The 20927-nt window shown below is 46.6% G+C and overlaps 1 protein-coding gene across 3 annotated transcripts in view; it reads left to right on the top strand.

Annotated features, from left to right (window-relative positions):
- Nucleotides 1–19013: 19013 nt before the first annotated feature.
- The window catches only part of anp32a (acidic (leucine-rich) nuclear phosphoprotein 32 family, member A), a 36126-nt gene continuing 34212 nt past the window's right edge, over nt 19014–20927 (top strand). For 2 of the 3 annotated variants that reach the window (XM_078427190.1, XM_078427189.1), the window contains exon 1: nt 19014–19174. In XM_078427190.1, coding sequence (XP_078283316.1) covers nt 19121–19174 — 54 coding nt within the window. In that variant the 5' untranslated portion in view covers nt 19014–19120. Of the gene's footprint in view, nt 19175–20535; nt 20634–20927 lie in introns of those variants that run through there. The other variant, XM_078427191.1, reaches the window with a different exon arrangement.

The raw sequence follows: 20927 nt of genomic DNA, 5'->3' as shown, positions 1-20927 counted from the left end.
CCTGCAGACCTCTCCAGACTCTCCTGGCAAATCCACACTCTTTGAAGAGGTGGGCCACCGTTTCCTCTCCGTAGCAGCCGTCCCGAGGGCAGCGTGCGCTGGTAGTGAGGTTCCGGCGGTGCAGGAAGGATCTGACTGGGAGGGCTCCCCTCACCGCCAGCCAAGCCAGGTCTTGGTGCTTGTTGGTGAGTACTGGCGATGAGGCATTTTGCCAGACAAGCTGGGCAGTCTGCTCTGGGAACCACGCCACAGGATCCATGGAGTCATTCCCCTGCAGTGCCTGCAGGACGTTCCGTGCTGACCACTGCCCGATGGACTTGTGGTCAAAGGTGTTGGTCCGGAAGAACCTGTCCACAAACGACAGATGGTTCGGCAATGTCCAGCTGACTGGCACATTGCGTGGCATCTGCGCCAGGCCCATCCTTCGCAACACCGGGGACAGGTAGAACCTCAGCAGGTAGTGGCATTTGGTGCCCACGTGCCTTGGCTCTATGCTCCGCCTGATGCAGCCACACACGAAGGTGGCCATCAGAATGAGGGCGACGTTGGGCACGTCTTTACCCCCGTTGTCTGCCGACTTGTGCATTGTGGCTCGTCGCACCCGGTCCATCGCCGACCCCCAGATGAAACGGAAGACGGCCCGGGTGATCCCCGTGGCGTAGGAGGGAGGGACGGGCCACACTTGCGCCAAGTACAGCAGCCCCGAGAGCACCTCACACCTGATGACCAGGTTTTTCCCCGTGATGGAGAGGGAGCGCTGCTTCCACAGCTCCAGCTTCTTCCCCACCTTGGCTATCCACTCCAGCCAATTTTTGTTACATGCCTCAGCCTTCCCGAACCAGATCCCCAGCACCTTCAGGAAGTCAGGCTTGATGGTGAAGGGGATGGAAGATCGGTCGGGCCAGTTGCCAAAGAGCATGGCCTCGCTCTTCCTGCGGTTTACCCTGGCCCCCGTGGCCAACTCAAACTGGTCGCAGACGCTGATCAGTCTGCGGACCGACCCTGGATCCGAGCAGAAGACGGCGACATCGTCCATGTACAGGGAGGCCTTGACCTGAGTGCCCCCACTGCCTGGCAATGTCACTCCTCTTATGCTCGCATCCTTCCTGATGGATTCGGCAAAGGGTTCAATGCAACAGACGAACAAGACAGGGGAGAGAGGGCAACCCTGCCTGACTCCAGACCTGACGGGGAAGCTGTCTGATTCCCACCCATTAATTTGGACTGCACTACAGATATCGGAGTAGAGCAGTTGTATCCACTTCCTGATTCCCTCCCCAAAGCCCATTTTGGAGAGCACGTCCCTCATGTACGTGTGTGATATCCTGTCGAAGGCCTTCTCCTGGTCCAAGCTGACCAGGCAGGCATCCACCCGTCTGTCCTGCACGTAGGCAATGGTATCTCTCAGCAGCACCAGGCTGTCTGAGATTTTCCTGCCAGGTACAGCACAGGTTTGGTCCGGGTGGATCACCTGTCCCAGAGCAGACTTGACCCGGTTGGCGATGGCCTTAGACAGGATCTTGTAGTCTACATTCAACAATGTGATGGGTCTCCAATTCCTTAAGTCATTCATCTCCCCCTTCTGCTTGTAGATCAGAGTGATGTTGCCCTTCCTCATAGAGTCTGACATGCTGCCGGCTAGAAGTATATCGTTGTACACTTCCAGCAGGTCCGGGCCCACCCAGTCCCACAGAGCCGAGTACAACTCTGCCGGTAAGCCATCGCCTCCGGGAGTTTTACTCGAGTCAAAGGAACGGATGGAGCCAGTCAGCTCCTCCAGGGTCAGTGGTTGGTCCAGACTCTCCCGCTTGCTGTCATCCAAGACTTCCGTGATGGAGGACAGGAAGTTCTGGGAGGCGGTGCTGTCTGTGGTCTTTACATCGTACAGATCCTTATAAAAGGATCTGCAGATCTTGAGCATGTCTGACTGCGAGGATGTTACCGAGCCGTCCTCCTCCCTAAGGCTTTTGATTACAGAGCTCCCCCTGTGAACCTTATGGAAGAAGTAATGTGAGCACGTCTCATCCTGCTCAACATGGCGGACCCTGGACCGGAAGATGATCTTGGAGGATTCAGAGGTAAAGAGCCGAGCTTGCCGGCCCTTCAACTCTCTCAGTTCCTCCCTCACATCCACCCCTCTCCTCTGCAGAAGGAGTAGCTGCTGCAAATCTGTCTGGAGTTGACACAGTTCCCTCTTACCCTGTCTTGCTCTCTGAACACCTTTGGAGACGAAGAACTTCTTGATGTTCTCCTTTGTTGCCTCCCACCAGAGTGTCGGGGAGTCAAAGAGGGGCCTCACAGTTCTCCAACATGCGTAGTCCCTCTTTAGCTCCTTAACGTTCTCCGGGGTCAACAGCTCCACGTTTAGCTTCCACGTCCCTCTGCCCGCCTTCCGGTCCTCCTGTAGGTGACAGGTGGCCTGAAGGAGGCAGTGGTCAGAGAAGAACACCGGCGCGAGGTCGGTGTGTCTGACCGTGACGGCCCTCGATGTGAAGAGGAAGTCTATCCGGGACTGGGCTGAACCGTTCGGTCCTGACCAGGTGAACCGTGGCTGGACTCCGCCTGCAGGGTCGCTGAAGGCGTCGCGCAGCTTTGCATCTTTGACCGTTTCCACCAAGAGTTTGGAGGTGCCGTCCAGTCTGTGGTTGGCACTGCCGGATCGTCCAGCCGCATCGATGATGCAGTTGAAGTCACCGGCCAGAACGAGCGGTCTAGACGTGGCCAGCAGCGGTGGGAGCTGCTGGAGGACGGCCAACCGCTCGCTCCACCTGGGTGAGGCATACACATTAATCAGCCGGAGCGGAGAACCACGGTACATTACATCCACCACCAAGAGACGCCCCCCCACCACCTCCCTTACCTCAGTGATGGTGAAGCCCCCTCCCCGCAGCAAGATCCCCAGACCGGACGCACGACAATCATTTCCCCCCGACCATACCGACAGTCCGTGGGGCCACCATCGCGACCACCTCCGATAGCAGCGAAGGTGTGGCAGCCCGCACTCCTGTAAAAAAGTCACATCCGCCTTTACCTTGGCCAAGTACTGCAAGGCGGTTACACATCGCGCAGTGCTCTTCACACTGCGCACGTTTAAGGATGCCAGTTTCAGCTCCATTGTTCTTTAGTGTCCCAGGCGATCCTCCCGCATGCCAATCATCTGGCTGAGTTCCTGCACATTTTTGTCGCACAGGTAGTGGTACAGGTTGGTGGCTTCCTCAGCACAGGGTGTATTTTCTGGCGAGGCCACTGCGCTGCTCCCAGTGTCCTGGAGCTGGGGCCCATTGGCCACTGCACTGCTCCCGGTCTCCCGGAGCTGGGGCTCATTGGCCGTTGTGCTGCTCCCGGTCTCCCAGAGCTGGGGCCCATTGGCCGTTGTGCCGCTCACGGTCTCCCGGAGCAGGGGCCCATTGGCCGCTGCTCTGCTCCCATTCTCCTGGGGCTGGGGCCCATTGGCCGTTGTGCCGCTCACGGTCTCCCGGAGCAGGGGCCCATTGGCCGTTGTGCCGCTCACGGTCTCCTGGGGCTGGGGCCCATTGGCACTGCTCCCAGTCTCCTGGGGCTGGGGCCCATTGGCACTGCTCCCAGTCTCCTGGGGCTGGGGCCCATTGGCACTGCTCCCAGTCTCCTGGGGCTGGGGGGCAACAGACACGTTCTTTCTCTTACCTTCCTCCTCCCCCGTTTTCTTCCTCTGCCTCTGCCTCCGTTGTCGGCTCTTCCTGGTTGTCTCATCCTCCGATGCGGAGAGGCTGCTGGCCTCGTCCTGGGAGAGGACTCTTTTTTGGGACTTGCTTGCCCCCTCCGCCTTTTTCTCCATGCGCACAGCCTTCAATGTTTTCCTCGATTTTACCAACTGCCATTCCTCCTCTTCCTGTTCCCCCTCTTCCATCGACTCACCCTCGTGGGCGGGGGCCTGGGGGGCTCTGTCCTGCGGTTGGGGGCTCCTGGTGGTCGCGTTGTCATCGCCCCTGCTCTCCTTTCCTTTTTGGGCTTTTTCCGTGGTAGGAGGCGTCTCGTCCACCCTGGGGGTGCTGGCAGCGGCCCCTCTTATCGCCTGAACGTACGTGCTTGCTCTTTTAGGGCAGGCCCTGTAAAGGTGGCCTGCCTCCCCACACAGGTTGCAGCTCTTACTCTCTTTACATTCCCTTGTCTCGTGGCCTTCTAGTTTGCAGTTTCTGCAGACGACTGTCCTGCATTCTGCCGCCACGTGCCCAGGTTTGTTGCATTTCCTGCACACCCTGGGCTGCCCCGCGTAAGTCATGTAACCCCGGTTCCCTCCGATAGCGAACACCGAGGGAGGGTGGACAATGAATCCCTTCCCGTCCACCCTCAGCTTCACCTTTACCTGCCTCTTGCTCGTCCAGATCCCGAACAAGTCCTTTATGTCCACGCAGTTCCCGGCCCCTTCGACGTAGCGCGCAAGGAAGGTGAGGACATCCACGACGGGCACATGTGGGTTAAACATGTGCACCGTGATCATTCGTTCCCTCTGGGTGGGGAGGGTGAAGAATGGCTGCACCTTCAGGAGCGACAGCGGGGCTTCATCCCCCTTCTCCCGGAAGTCCTGCAGCAACTTCTGCCATCCCGCCGGGTTCTGGAAGGTAACGTCGAAATATCCGTTACCTGGGAAGTCCTGGAGGCAGAAGATGTCCCCGGCCTTGAATCCACAGGCCTCCAGCAGCACCTTCTTGATGAAGAGATCCCTTGAGAAAGGGTTCCCCTCCTTGAGGTCCTTCACCGATACTCGCAGGGTATTCCGGATACCCTGCCCTCCAGCTCCACTTGCTGCTGCCATCCCACCTGGATAAGGGTGTTAGGTTGGTTACCCAACCAGCATGGATCCACCCCTAAACCAGACACGTGCTCCTGACCTCCACTCCTCGTCGATGATCCAATGCAAATACTGCTCTTATACTGTTCTTATAAGAACATTAGATTGTGCCAGAACAGATACTACACTGATCTCCCGGTGGCCCAACAAGTTCCTCTGGCAACTTGTTCTATGTGTGCACCACTTGTTCTATGTGTGTGTAAAGGTTGCCTCTCGGGTCCCTTTTAAAGCTTTCCCCTCTCACCTTAAAACCATGCCTCCTAATGTTGCAGATGAAGATGTGGTGGAAACAGGGTGAGGTGAGGGAGAACTGTAGATTCCTAATGTGCTGAGGTTTTGCAGGAAGAAGAACCTGTCTAAGCTAGTCAAAATACATCTTAATCAGACCCAACGCCATGTTGTTACCGAGAGGCTTGTTTGAATTGTTGGGAAATTTTAAATTAGATTAAATTAGGTGGTAACCTGAGGGTCGATTGAAAATGTAGAAAAGCATCGTTAAAAGTAGAAACCTGGAAACTTTTAATAGTTTGTGTGGGTGTCGGAACAAAATATAAAAATAGAATTTGTTAGGACTATGCTATATTTTTCTGTGCAAGGAATTGAGGAATAAGCTAAATGAGTGTGTAGGAAGGAACTGCAGATGCAGGTTTACACCGAATATAGAGATAAAATGCTGGAGTAACTCAGCGGATCAGAAAGAATCTCTGGATAGAAGGGATGTGTGATGTTTCGGGTCGAGACCCTTCTTCAGGCTGAGAGTAAGAGACACCGAGATAAGGAAGGGTGTAGGAGCCATTTGTGCTTAATTGAATTACTGTCATTGTGTTATGGCTATGTTTTAATATTTCTAGTTTATGTCTTTTTTGCCGGCTTGTGGGTGTGACTTAATGCGTAATGGGGAGTGTCTAGATGGGAGGAGGCTAGTGGGTCGACAGAGGTTGTGGGTCAGTTTAGACTCAGAGCATGGTGAGCATACAGTTCCTTACATAGAAACATAGAAAATAGGTGCAGGAGTAGGCCACTCGGCCCTTCGAGCCTGCACCGCCATTCAATAGGATCATGGCTGATCATCCAGCTCAGTAACCTGTACCTGCCATCTCTCCATACCCCCTGATCCCTTTAGCCACAAGGGCCACATCTAACTCCCTCTTAAATTTGGCCAATGAACTGGCCTCAACTACCTTAACTACCTCAACTCGCACCGGTTATATTTGTAAGAACCATACGGTAATAATTACAAGAATTCTAAGATATTGTTAGAAGAAGAAACAGTTGATAAAGTACGGAAACTGATGAATTACTCTATGATTTGTGCTGCTATAATAAAACCCATTTAATGAAGAAAAGAAGGTTGGAAGATTCGTTTTTGTCATATCAGGGTGCGACGTGTGCGTAAGCCATACCTACATTTCATCCCCGAGTAGTAATGGCTATTGAAGTGGAACTTTGAGATGGTAAAGAAACTGCCATTACAAAGGGTAAGGTGTGAAAACGAGACATCAAAGGGGATGTTGTTCAAGGAAAATGTAGAATAGATCACAGTTGGCTAGGAAATGTTGACACCGAAGCATACAGAGATAAAATTTAATCATGGGGACAGGCCTTTCACAATTTGGTTTTAAGGAGGCAGTGGTCACAATACATAATGCATCCTGGGACCTGTGCTACTGAACCAGGACAGTTAGACTCAAGATGCCAAAGATTTGAGTGTGTTTCACGTGATGTTCATTTGTTCAAACCTTTGTCTCTCTCTGTTTGTGTCCATCCATATGCCCTCAGTTAGTGACTTTCTCTGTCAGCTGCCACTCCCCTCGGGTGGGGCATCAGAGTGGGTGAACCCCACCTTAAACCCAGGGCAAAGGTTGACACCTGATCTGGGACTGGGGCGGGGTGGGAGAGGAGCATTGCCAGCTCTTGCCCATTACCCCCTGAGAGGGTGTAAGTACGACCTTGGTGAGAACAAATTGCAGTAGAGTTGCTGCCTTACAGCGCCAGAGACCCAGGTTTGATCCTGACTACGGGTGCTGTCTGTGCGGAGTTTGTACGTTCTCCCCGTGACCTGCGTGGGTTTTCACTGAGATCTTCGGTTTCCTCCCACACTCCAAAGACGTGCCTTGGTTTAAACCAACATCTGCAGTTCCTTCCTACAACAGTGAGTAAGAGTTGTGTCAGTTTATATCAAACGCACAGAGCCATTGCTTTTGTCTGGGGCATTTCTTGAGGATGTTTCTGCCTGAGTCTTGTTTTTGCTTCTGTTTATCACAGTATTCCTGACCGCTTGTCTCACAGGGTCAAGTATTGATTCTGGGGAGAAGGCAGGAGAATAGACGTACAGGTATGTAGGTTAATTGGCTGGGTAAATGTAAAAATTGTCCCTAGTGGGTGTAGGATAGTGTTAATGTGCGGGGATCGCTGGGCGGCACGGACTTGGTGGGCCGAAAAGGCCTGTTTCCGGCTGTATATATATGATATGATATGAATCAGCCTGGTCGGAGAACTAGGAAGGGGAGGGACACAGAGAGAGAGTGAACAAGGGTTACTTGAAGTTAGAGAGTCAATATTCAAACCATAGAAAGATGCATTAAAATGTTACATAATTGCTTTTACTTTAACATTGCTTTAAAAAGCAACAACGTTCCAGGTTCAGGATTTTCATATGAGTAGAGAGTGCAATAAAACAATGTGGAAGGGGAGAGGTAAATAAATGTACAGCCACCTCACGTTTTACGTGTGTCTGATTTATACGTTTTTAGAATGAGACGCTTGTTTAATTAACACCAAAGCCTAACATTTTTGAAATAACGCACTCAAATTTACCCTGGCAGCAGAGTCACCTGCAATGCCTGGCATGGTACTGTACAGTACAAGAAGGTACTGTCAGTATTGCTCGCTCACCCACACCCTCGCCTCTACCTCCGTCTCCAATTTCATCAGCTAATCTGGAGGACTCCACTCCCAGTTGCCTCCCTTCTCAATCCTCCACCTACGTTATCTTGGGCAAGCAGAAGTTGCCAGAATTCGCCAGTATTAGCATTTACAGTCAAAAAGAGATTTTAAGTAAACAATGTTTACTCAAGATGTCTTTACTGGTGCTTTTTAAAAAACTTATTAACTGTTTGTTCTTTATGAATGAGTAAGATAAAAGAATAATAAGTCATAAATGAACTATTGTGTGAAGGTAGACACAAAATGCTGGAGTAACTCAGCGGGACAGGCAGCATCTCTGGAGAGAAGGAATGGGCGATGTTTCGGGTTGAGACCCTTCCTCAGATAGTTATGATTCTATATGTTATCTTTATATAGGTAGTTTTGACTTTTCCCCTAGCCTGTACCATTTACATACATTCGATGTAATTATGGAAGAAAAACTCTGAAGTTCAATATATCATTTAGAAATATGCCATTTGTTGAAAAACCATCAGATTGGAATTGCAAAAGAAAATACTAATCTAATAATCGAAAGATGAGGATAGTGTTTGATGTGGTTGATATGCATTTCAGAAAGGCTTTTGATTAATCTGGCAGCCACTTCATTTTTGTAAAAGTTCATGGGATCAAACCAAATGATTTGTGGGAAGAAAAGAGTGATGGTTGATGTACAGTGCCCTCCATAATGTTTGGGACATGGACCCTTCATTTATTTATTTGCCTCTGTACTCCACAATTTGAGATTTGTAATAGAAAAAATCACATGTGGTTAAAGTGCACATTGTCAGATTTTAATAAAGGCCATTTTTATACATTTTGGTTTCATGTAGAAATTACAGCAGTGTTTATACATAGTCCCCCCATTTCAGGGCACCATACTGTTTGGAACACAGCAATGTCATGTAAATGAAAGTAGTCATGTTTAATATTTTGTTGCATAGCCTTTGAATGCAATGACTGCTTGAAGTCTGCGATTCATGGACATCACCAGTTGCTGGGTGTCTTCTCTGGTGATGCTCTGCTAGGCCTGTATTGCAGCCATCTTTAGCTTATGCTTGTTTTGGGGGCTATTGGATTCATGCTCAATTGGATTCAGATCGGGTGATTGACTTGCCACTCAAGAATTGACCATTTTTTAGCTTTGAAAAACTCCTTTGTTGCTTTAGCAGTATGTTTGGGATCATTGTCTTGCTGTAGAATGAACGCCGGCCAATGAGTTTTGAGGCGTTTGTTTGAACTTGAGCAGATAGGATGTGTCTATACACTTCAGAATTCATTATGCTACTACCATCAGCAATTGTATCATCAATGAAGATAAGTGAGCCAGTACCTTCATCACCCATACATGCCCAGTCTCACCCCCACCACCGTGTTTCAAAAGTGGTATGCTTTGGATCTTGGGCAGTTCCTTCTCTCCTCCATACTTTGCTCTTGCCATCACTCTGATATATGTTAATCTTCGTCTCATCTGTCCACAAGACCTTTTTCCAGAACTGTGGAGAAGTACTCTTTTAAGTACTTCTTGGCAAACTGTAACCTGGCCATCCTATTTTTACGGCTAACCAGTGGTTTGCATCTTGCTGTAGCCTCTGTATTTCTGTTCATGAAGACTTCTGTGCACAATGGTAATTGACAAACCCACACCTGACTCCTGAAGAGTGTTTCTGATCTGTCGGACAGGTGTTTGGGGATTTTTCTTTATTATAAAGAGAATTCTTCTGTCATCAGCTGTGAAGGTCTTCCTTGGCTTGCCAGTCCCTTTGCAATCAGCAAGATCTTCTTAATGACATTCCAAACAGTTGATTTTGGTAAGCATAAGGTTTGGCTGATGTCCCTAACAGTTTTATTCTTGTTTCTCACTCATAATTGCTTCTTTGACTTTCATTGGCACAACTAAGCAGCAATAAAAGTTTCCAAAGTGATGGAAAGACTGGAGGAAATGCTGAGAGCTCTCTTATACTTGCATTAAGGAAGCAATTAACCACATTTGAGCGATTAGAAACACCTGTGAAGCCATGTGTCCTAAACATTATGGTGCCCTGAAATGGGGGGACTATGTATAAACACAGCTGTAATTTCCACATGGTGAAACCAAAATGTATAAAAATGGCCTTTATTAAACTCTGACAATGTGCACTTTAACCACATGTGATTTTTTTTTCTATTACAAATCTCAAATTGTGGAGTAAAGAGGGTCTGTGGCTTTTCATAGTGTGTGTACTTAAATGAAGGATTCATCGTTAGATGTTTGTAGATGAGGAGAGCAGGTGAAAGGAATCTCCTGCAGTTGTGGAAGTGAAGTGAAGTGGAGATGGAGGAGTGGGCTGGAACATCCTGGAGGAGAGTGTGCCTTGGGATGCTGAAAAGCAGAAAGAGAAAGGATGGCGTGGCCTGGGCTTCACACTGGAGGTGTTAGAAATTGCAGGAAAATCTTGACGGCTCTTAAGGCGAAAAACGAGGACAAGGAGATATGTATCCGAGTCTGAGAATGGGGCATAAGGAATGAAAGCAGAGATATGGGACAAAGAATGGTCAATGTGAGTTTTAATTATTTTTCATTTTATAACACCTTTCCAGATTCACAGCATTTTTGCTTTTCTATTAAAGTTGGGGGAATCTACTGTAAGTGTTGGTAAAATAATGTTACGGTGTATTAGTTAAAACTGTGATCCCACATCCTTATTGGTGGAGGCACAGAGAGGACTTCCTTGGGCAGAACTCTCCTCCTGGCTATGCAAAGTGCTGGAGTGGCTCAGCAGGTCAGGCAGCATTTCTGGAGAACATGAATAGGCAATGTTTCTGGTTGGCAGCCTTTTCACTTGTTTGATTATTGCTTTGCAACAATTTGGCATTCAGCCACAAGTTTTCCAGTTTCTTTCTTGGGTTTATACATCTGGACAAATTGTTATTCACCATTGATTACTCCTCATACTTATTTTGTCTGGTTAACTCACTCATTCTCTGCATTTCTATAGCTTTGCTCAATTTCGATTCATTGGAAAAATCTGGCCGTTTTGCATTGGTTTGCATCATCTTCCAAACTCTGCTGTCCCTGAACTAACTTCCATGTTCCTACACATCAATCTCTGCTGGCCGATCTTCAACCATATTTTTTTATTCCTTCGCTATCACTGCACTCCCCTCCAGCCTAATAAATACTGCAGATATATGAATATATATGAAATAAAAACAAAAAGTGCCAGATATACTCGGCAGATCAGGCAGCATTTGTGGAAGTAAGCCATCAAGGCAAGGAAAAGTTGTAAACAAATAAACTATTACATTGTTTCAAGTGGGGAGCAAGGGCGGCACGGTGGCGCAGCGGTAGAGTTGCTGCCTTACAGCGTTTGCAGCGCCGGAGACCCTGGTTCGATCCTGACTATGAGTGCTGCCTGTACGGAGTTTGTACGTTCTCCCCGTGACCACGTGGGTTTTCTCCGAGATCTTCGGTTTCCTCCCACACTCCAAAGACGCACAGGTTTGTAGGTTAATATAAGAAAATAACTGCAGATGCTGGTACAAATCGAAGGTATTTATTCACAAAATGCTGGAGAAACTCAGCAGGTCAGGCAGCATCTCGGGAGAGAAGGAATGGGCGACTGATGTCAGGGGGGTGGGACAAAGGAAGGATATAGGTGGAGACAGGAAGATAGAGGGAGATCTAGGAAGGGGGAGGGGAAGAGAGGGGGTTTGTTGGTTAATTGGCTTGGGTTTGTATACATGCTACAAGTGTAAATTGTCCCTTGTGTGTGTAGGATAGTGTTAGTGTACGGGGGTCGCTGGTTCAGTGCAAGCTCAGTAGGCCGAAGGGCGTGCTTCCGCGCTGTATCTCTAAACTAAACTAATCCAGAGTGAGAGTATTAGGCTCTGCAAGGGTAGAGACAAGGAAACATTGAATGACTCTTGATGGTCGCGCCACGTTGGAGAGAGAGAAAAAAAACAAATGAATAACTAAAGATGTGCCTCAGAGAGGTTAAAATACTAGGTGATGAAAGAAACTGAAAATTACCTTTATTTCTATTTGCATTCTGTAAGATTTGAGAAGTTTTCCCTCATCCTGCAATTTTTGGACATTTTACACGGGAGACTGGGGCTGATAGCGGAGAAAGGCTGCGGTCAGTTTAACAAGGGATGTCACAATCCGTGGGTCCTAAGATGGCCGCAGGACCTCGTGACCAGCCACAAAAGCAAAAACCACAGCCCAGTCTCTAGGTTTCTGCAAAGCCACGGCCAGAACAATGGATGGATATTGGCCGTGCAGAAACCTGCGAAACCAGGTCGAAGTCCAGACACTGGGGCGCTGACATCAGCATACTCACAATGCCCCAAGGCGACCTACACAGTGAATCTCGTTAAGGGGGCACAAATAGCCCATAAAAACCTACCTGGCAGGAGATGGGAAACCAGTTAAACCCATCACCTCTCAACGAGAAACAGATTAACAGACCGTCTGGCCATCACCGGGACCCCCGGACATAACGCAGATCAAAGAGAAATCTCAAATACCCATCTTTGAAACAAAGAGATCCCGAGATCTGGCGGGAGATAGGACGGGTCAGAATTAGTATAACTGGCCACGATTTTGGGGTTTTAAACTCACGAAAAACTCATGCAAACGCAACTCATGCAAGACAGAAGTCAGAGGAGGCAACAAACGGCACGGAGAACGGAGACTCACCGAGAAGAACGGAAGGAAGAAACTCACGGAACAAGCACGACCCTCACGGAGAACAGCGGAGAAGCAGCACGAACAGCCAGTAACCCCAGTAATAGCCCCATGGTGAGCATGTACCCCGATCCTGGACATAGTTTAGTGTAGAGGGGAGGGTGGTTTAATTAACATGGGTGTATAAGTAAATATGTGTTGGCCAATTTTGCAATGTGTCGTATGTTCCCCATCTTACAGTCGTGTATATGTCTTATAGAACTGTACGTTTTAGAATTCAGAGTCAAAAGTATTCATGTATATGTCTTGTAGAACTGTACGTTTTATGGTTCATAGTCAAAAGTATTCATGTATATGTCTTGTAGAACTGTGCATTTTATGATTCATAGTCAAAAGTATTCATGTAATTCGGTATGTGTCTTATAGATATGTCCTATAGAACTGTGAAGAGCATTCATGTACAATAGTCCCAAGCGCTCAATAAAAGCCTTTTCCATTTAAACCCTGGTCTGGTTGAGTTTTTCTGCACTATCAACGCTCCTGCATCTAAGTCCAGTGTCTAGAACCGTAGGGGGTGAGTGGGTCGAACCACTCACGGGGAACCAGTGTGCGCGGCCTGGTCAAGGGATCAGAGCAAGGCACGGGGACCTTAGGTTGGGCGAAAGCTCGGCGCAGAAAACCCCTTACAATTCTCAGTCCATCTGTCTGGTTTCAAATTCTGTGCATTCTGTTGCACCCATTCTAAAGCATCTTTAGCATTGCTCTTTTGTTGTAGCCTTCAGCCACAACAGCTGATGCACTCTACGATTTGTAATCTTGAATAGTTACTGTCACAATTTGTTTCTCATTTCTCATATTAATACCTTTTTAATTAGCAGGCCATGCGTAGGGTGCGTGCTTTCCCAACAGCACAGGCTCCACTTTGCCCAGTACTTTTGCCAGCTCACCACAACCTGGACCCCTCTCCTACCACATTTGACACCAGGCTTTCAGCCAGATTTTCCTTTCTCAAATCTGATTTTCCCTATATCAATTTGCACATGATTTGCATAATAATCCAGGTTTTGCTTCTTAATTTGGTGCCTAGCTTCCCAAATTCACTGTGTAGAACTCCTCCTTTGTCTTGCCTATGTCGTTATTACCTACAGAAATGTGAATCCCCCATCACCTGCTGTAAGTTGTCATTCAGCTCATAATTCGCAATGCACTGATGTTACAGTCAAGGCTAAATTCTGTTCATCTGTCCTGGAATACTATTTATAAAATACTATCCCTTTTAGTTACCAAGTGAATTCCCCTCTACTACCTTATCAGCAGTCTTCAAGCTACCCCAAGCCAATGCCAAGGTAGCAATGCATGAATCATACTAGGTCGCCATCTCTTGAGACAGCAAACCCTGATGCCTGTTCATCGTCGCTGGTGGCTTCAATCAATATAACTTCAGGAACGTATTCACCAATTGCCATCAGCATATCTACTGCCCTCATGGGGTCTTAGCACTCTTGACCACTGCTACAACATCTTAAGTATGCCTATTGCTCCATCGATTGCCCTCACTTCGGCCAGTCCGAACATCAGTGCTGCACCTGCCAGCTTGCAGATAGGGATTGAAGCGTGACACACAGAGTAAAGGAATAAATCAGCAATAGACTGAGGAAGCTGAACATCTACTTCAGGACTGCCTTAAGTTGGTGGACTGAAGCATATTCAAGACCACTTCATCCAGCCTGAATGAGTATACCTGAGTCACCACCAGTTTCATCAAGAAACACCTTAACAACTGAGTTAAGACAGTTAGACAATACAGTAATCGTGTATCCTAACCAGAAACCTTGGATGAACAAGGAATGAATGAATACGTTTATTGGCCAAGTATGCATATACATGGAATGTGCCTTGGTGCTCCGCTCACAAATGACAACACAAACATACAGTTAACAATTAAGAATAAAGCATAAGCACATCAAAACAATAAGGATACAACATTACGGTCTAAACATGAGGGTGAAAATAAACCAGAGCAAAAAAGAGACTACAGACTTTGGTTATTGAGTAGAACTATTACTCGTGGAAAAAAGCTGTTTTTATGTCTGGCTGTGGCTGCTTTGACAGTCCGGAGTCGCCTTCCAGAGGGAACTGCTTCGAAGTGTTTGTGGCCAGGGTGAGAGGAGTCAGAGATGATCTTGCCCGCTCGCTTCCTGGCCCTTGCAGTGTACAGTTCGTCAATGGGGGGAAGGTTGCAGCCAACAATCTTCTCAGCTGTCTGAACGATCCGTTGCAGCCTCCGGATGTCGTGCTTGGTGGCCGAGCCAAACCAGACCATGATGGAGAAGGTGAGGACGGACTCAATGATAGCAGTATAGAATTGGACCATCATTGCCTGTGGCAGATTGTGTTTCTTCAGTTGCCGCAGGAAGTACATCCTCTGTCGGGCCTTTTTGACTGTGGAGTCGATGGTGGCCCCCCATTTAAAGTCCCTGGAAATGATGGTTCCAAGGAACTTAAATGACTCCACAGATGTGACTATGGTGTTGTTGATGGTGAGGAGGGGGGGGGGGGGAGGGATCTCTTCGAAAGTCTACAATTAGTTCCACTGTCTTGAGAGCATTGAGCTCCAGGTTGTTGCGATGGCACCAGGACGCCAGCTGTGTCACTTCCCCTCTGTAGGCAGATTCATCCCCATCCTGGATCAGTCCAATCAGGGTAGTGTCATCCGCAAACTTGAGGAGCTTGACAGAGGAGTCTGTGGAGGTGCAGTCGTTGGTGTAGAGAGAGTAAAGGAGAGAGGAGAGTACGCAGCCTTGCGGAGCTCCTATGCTGAGGGTCTGCGGGTCCGAGATGTGCTTTGCCAGCCTCACATGCTGCTTCCTGTCCATCAGGAAGTTGATGATCCACTGACAGAGGGGTTCAGGCACAGTCAGCTGGGAGAGTTTGTAGTGTAGTAGCTCTGGCACAATGGTGTTAAAAGCAGAGCTAAAGTCCACAAACAGAATCCGGGCATAGGTCCCCTTGCAGTCTACGTGCTGGAGGATGAAGTGCAGGCCTAGATTGACTGCATCGTCCACCGATCATTTGGCCCTCTATGCAAACTGTAGGGGGTCCAGCGGGGGGTTTGTGATGTTTTTCAGCTGGGCCAGCACGTCTTTCAAAGGTCTTCATGACTACAGAGGTAAGTGCGACAGGCCTGTAGTCATTAAGACCAGGAGATTCACTTTGCTAACATCCAGATCTAAGGCTTTCAAGAAGGTAATCCCATATTGTACAAGAGGGCCAAGTATTACCTCTGAAAATCTATCAGGAATGCAGAGAGGATTCCAAAACAAGTTGGAACCAACCAAATCAAATATTTGACTGCTACGCCATTTATATCTATGGTCACTCCATCTTCCTTTTCTCCTTTAAGGATACTCCTTAAAACCCCTATCTCTGACCAACCCTTTGCTCTGACCAACCCTCTTCCTTCCTGCTTATGTTTGCTAACATTCCTGTAAAATTTCTTGTACAAGGCTTTCTAAGTTAAAGGAACTCCTAAATGTATACAAGGAAATCGGAGAACCAAGGAATTACAAATACTGATTTACCGTGGCTTGCTGCATGGTTCTGGTGACCACATCTGTAGGAGGAGCTTCCAATTTGGAAATACAAGGAACTGCAGAAAAAGGCACAAATTGCTTGAGTAACTCAACAGGTTGGGTATCATCTCTGGAAAACATGGATATTTGACATTTCAGGTCGGGACCCTTCAGGTGTTAGTCATTGACATAAATGAGAAATGTTAGTGGTCTTACTATTGAGCAGTTAGGTTCTCTCTAAGGTGCATTCTAATCTATATTCCACAGAGATACTACCTGACCCGTTGAGTTACTCCAGCACAATGAAATTGGAGGAGGCCACTCATCCCCTCAAGAGTGGCCTGCCATTCAATATGATCACAGCTGATCGATTCTGGCCTCAACTCCTCTTCAGTCAGCTTCTCAAAACCTCAAAGTTCCTGTCTTTTTGATATTTTTCTTTCTCCATCTTAAATGAACCTAATGATCTGGCCCCAGCCCCCTCGGGAGTAGAGAATGCCGGAGATCCGTTGCCCTCTGAGAGAAGACGTTTCTGCGCACTGTTGGATTTGAGTCTTAGTCATTGACGTAAATGAGAAATGTTAGTGGGCCTGCCACTGAGCATTGAGGTCACCATCTCTCTCATGCCAGCCCTTAGCTGCATTCTAATTGTTTACACTGAGCGGGTTTTCCAATTAGTATTTTTCTAATCCATTTACCAAAATTAAATTGTATTTGCTTCAAAAGTAGATTATTATTTTTCAAATTACATAACTAATGAATGCCCTTTAAATGTGTATCAAACCAGAACATCAAAATGTTTATTGAACTATACTCCTGCTTGAAAGCTTGTTTTCGTCAGCAGATTAAGAAGGTTTACACATTTCGTTGGGACACATATTATACTATTTTTGCATTAGGATGGGCGGGTCAGTCAACACCGAAACATTAAGGTTTCTCGGGCACGCCATACAATAAAAATAATTATCAAACCTCAACAGTATTTAATTAAAGTTCAGGTTTGCTCCATATATGTGTGTAAGTAAATAAACAAACGTACAAGAATAATCTCATTGCATTTTGAAATTAAACCTACTCGTGTTAAAAATAACGCTAATATATTTTGCAACTACATTGCATTAATCGCACTTGTTATTATTAAGGTAATGTTAAATGTTATATTTAAAGGCCTGGTGGAAATACAGAATGTAAAGATAAATGTTGCACAATCGAATATAGGAGCGGTCAATGGCTGCGAGAGGGGGGTTGGTGTAATGCGAATGCAGTGCATTGTAGAGACAGTTTAAAGAATAGCTTAAACCCTATCATTTGCGCACACGATACACGCAGTCGCTGGCAAAACAGCAAACTCGGTCGAGGGCCGCCTGGTGACACACCCCAGCAGCCGAAAAAAATTGAGGTGATTCGCGCAAGGAATTAAAAAAATATTGTGTGTTGGGAAAAAAAAATTATATATATATATATAACTCTTAAAAGAGGTTCGTTGCAAACTCCAGCTGTCGGCAAACTTTGACAAGAGGACGCTCTCATTGCAAATCATTAGAGAAAATGATTGAATTGGGTATTTTGCCTGTGTTCTTCGGCAAAAAAACAACAACAGCCGATGTGCGTTTGCAAAGACAGCCATGGCATGCCGCGTTGCAGCAGACTGAGAAACTTGCGCAGTTGCTCGTTCTCCACCATCCTTGTGCCTCCAGAGCGCCCATGAACAGGAGGTAAAAGCGCTTCGGTTTGTTTCCCGACTTGCCATCAAGGACGGCAAAAGTTTGCGTTGTGAAATTCGTGTTTTTTTTGTGTGTTTTAAAAAGCTTTTTTGTAATTTAATTATTGTTGCGAGTAAAATGGCGCGGAACGGCCACGTGACCCGATGTAGCGATTGTGTTTGTTACATTTAGTTGCGGGCGGATTGGACGCTACTCGTGTGCCCGCTGTTCTGGCTGGCTGGCTGGTCTGCCCATCACAAAATGCTCCTCCACCATTCACCACCTTGCATGTCTATCAGCCTTTAGTGTTCATTTCCACCCACCCACCCACTGTGTAGGCTTAAAAAATTGCGCGTGACGCACATTAAAAAATGTAATGCACTTCATTTTGCTGGTGCTTATGTACAATAGTTGCAACAACAACAAAACAAAAAAATGTACAAGTGGCCATTTGCACTTTTTAAAAGTATGCATTTTCACACTGATTGGACAATAAGGTAATTTTTTTTGCATGCCAGGTTAGAAGGTCGTTGACTTGTACTCATGACATGACAATGCCCTTCCATTTTGTTGTGAATATGCGACTGTTGCTTGCATTGTGTATCTTAATTACTTGCATTGGTGTGCGATGTGTTCTTGTTCCATATTGTGAGGGGAATTCGACAATCGAAAAAAAAACAACCCACATGGTTGTAGTTCGCCTCCACTCCCTTTTGTAAATGACCCATAAAAATGTAAGACGTTAATATTGGGGTTCGATATTTATTTAGTATAACGTTGTTTGAATCTCACACAACATTATTTAGTATAATAATGTTGTTGTACCTCAAGTACATGCAAGACAAAAGCAGAAATTTCAGTAATAATGACCTTAAAAAACGTCATTTTTCCCTGATAGCTTTACTTTGAACAACATCGTTGTACTTCAGATACATGTTCGTGTTGTAGCATTTGGCAGATGTTTTCTCGAGCTCGGTTTAAAAGTCCAATTTCATTGGGATGGCGGAGCTTTTGTGAAATAAACACGGCTGAGTGAGGTGCCTGTCCCTCGTTACACCCATACCGAAGACGCCATTTGCTACCATGCCTCTTCTCCGGTTGCGAATGGGGCTATTTATTTAATGCACTTAGAAAGGCAGTCTGCAACCCAGCTTAATCGTACCCTGGTCCCGCCCTCAACGACTTCACCTCTTTCACGATTTGTCTACGCCTGGGTCGGCGGGCTGCTTTGTATGGAATTGGCTGATTATTGTGCCCATCAAGGGACCTAATCCCACCCACCCCTTGGAGTTAGTTATCAAGTTGGGTTGGCTGGTCGGTGTAGTGGCGTCAGTTTGTATTGCAAGCAGATCGTTCCCTGTGTTAAACAGCATTTGGTCACCAGCGTTTGTCTTCATATTGTAAATCAGCCTTGGTGGCAAAGATGGATGTGAAGAATAGAATTTTTTTAGAACTACGGAATAGGAAGCCTTCAGACGTAAGATTCTTTCTCTTTAGATAACTTCTAGATGTCTTAATTGGGTTTTTTTTGTGGGGCGAAAAACAGTTGATGTGGTTTCGTGTCTGTTTGTAACATTTCTCTCACCTTCCTAAGCATCTTTGTGCAAATATGTATACTATTTCATCTTTGTTTTTAGTACGGATGTGTATCCTCTTGCGATTTTGTTAAATTTTAAGTTCAACTAGCAAGGTTTGTAAATCCCGGTGAGGCTGACTGGATTGGATGAAATGCACCGAGTTTTGCAAGGGTATATGTGAAACTGATTACTTAATATTCCCGACGCCTCGCAAACTTTTCTCCCCTTTTTTGACAGTGGGATGTTTGAAGTTCGCGAAACGTGTGAAAGAAACTTGGGATACAGTGAGATATTCCTATCGGAGATCAAATAAGGGGGAATGGGGAGCCATATTTGCAAATTCATAGTCATGAACGCGCCCATTCCCGTATATTTTTCTATATTATAAAATACTCTAATAATGAACAGCAGCCCAGGGTCGAGAGAGAGATGTGGTTGATGTTACTCTCTGAATAGACTTTGGAGTTTTTTTGAGTTTCTGATTCTTTTTAACTTTGGAAACATTTAAGCTAAAGACCTTGTGGTGGGACAAAAATAGTAGCTGTTTGACATGAATCTGCATTACGCGGGCATGAATGTGGATCGTTTCTTATACTGTAAATATGTTTAAATTACACGACCTCAATTTTTTTTTTAAGCTGTAGCGTGCAAATTTCGTAAGGTTATAAACTCTAGTAACCTCGAGTGTGGCCAAACTTATTTTTTCCATACTTTTTATGTCGAGATTTCTGGCACTTTAAAAAAAAATTTTTTTTAAAGGAGATGAATGGGCATTTAAATTTATGGTACTGAAATTGCATGAGAATTTTAACTGGGAGGTGGAAGACTGAATTTTTTTTTTTTCATACACTTCGATTCCTCAGTACTTTAAGGTGCCGATGATATCCAGAGTCTGAGGCTTACAATGGGGAGGGAGGAAGCATAATAGATTTGCGTTTCCTCGATTGATGTGTTTGTAACGTTGGTAGCCACCACCGAGAAAGGGGGAGGGTGATTTTATTAGTTGAGCTTGCAGTTTAAGCTGCCCTTATTTTTTAAAATAAATATATAGAAATTAAGTTGGGCCGCCCGGGAAGGGAGCTGAGGAGGTAAATGCAAGTGCGTGATCTTTGGGGGGAGGTGGAGGGGGGAGTCTGCAATGTGGAAGGACATTATTTGAGAAATTGGGGGCAACTTTAGAACTTTGTACCGCGTTGGCAGGGTCGGGTCCAACACAAGTAGGACGGCAGCCATTTTACTGAGGGCTGGGGAAACAGAAATGAAGAATATAAATACCATGAGGGTCTGTCTTTAACGAAGAGGCCATGGCATGGAGGAGGGATGCGTGTAAACACTTTTGCACGGTGCAGCCGGGGAGAGGTAATGGGTGGGTGGGGGGTGGGATTGCAAGGCAGGGAATACATACAGTGAGGTTACGTCATTGGGGAAATGAAGCCCATCAGCTCTTTTTTTTCCCCCACCACCATCTCGAAGATTCTTACAATTGGCAGAGAATTTAGAATCAACTCTTCGGGAGAGCGAACGTCTGCTGCGAAAACGTACGATTTTGGAAGCTGTTTTTGGACAGAGAGAGGCGGGACTGGGGAGGAAAGATGTGGGGAGGGTGGAAGGGAGAGAGAGAGGGAGGGGGTAGAGGAGAGAGAGGGAGGAGGG

This window comes from Rhinoraja longicauda, chromosome 33 (genome assembly GCF_053455715.1).
Source record: "Rhinoraja longicauda isolate Sanriku21f chromosome 33, sRhiLon1.1, whole genome shotgun sequence".
Classification (NCBI taxonomy): domain Eukaryota; kingdom Metazoa; phylum Chordata; class Chondrichthyes; order Rajiformes; family Arhynchobatidae; genus Rhinoraja; species Rhinoraja longicauda.
This window is presented reverse-complemented; position numbering and strand designations above follow the sequence as displayed.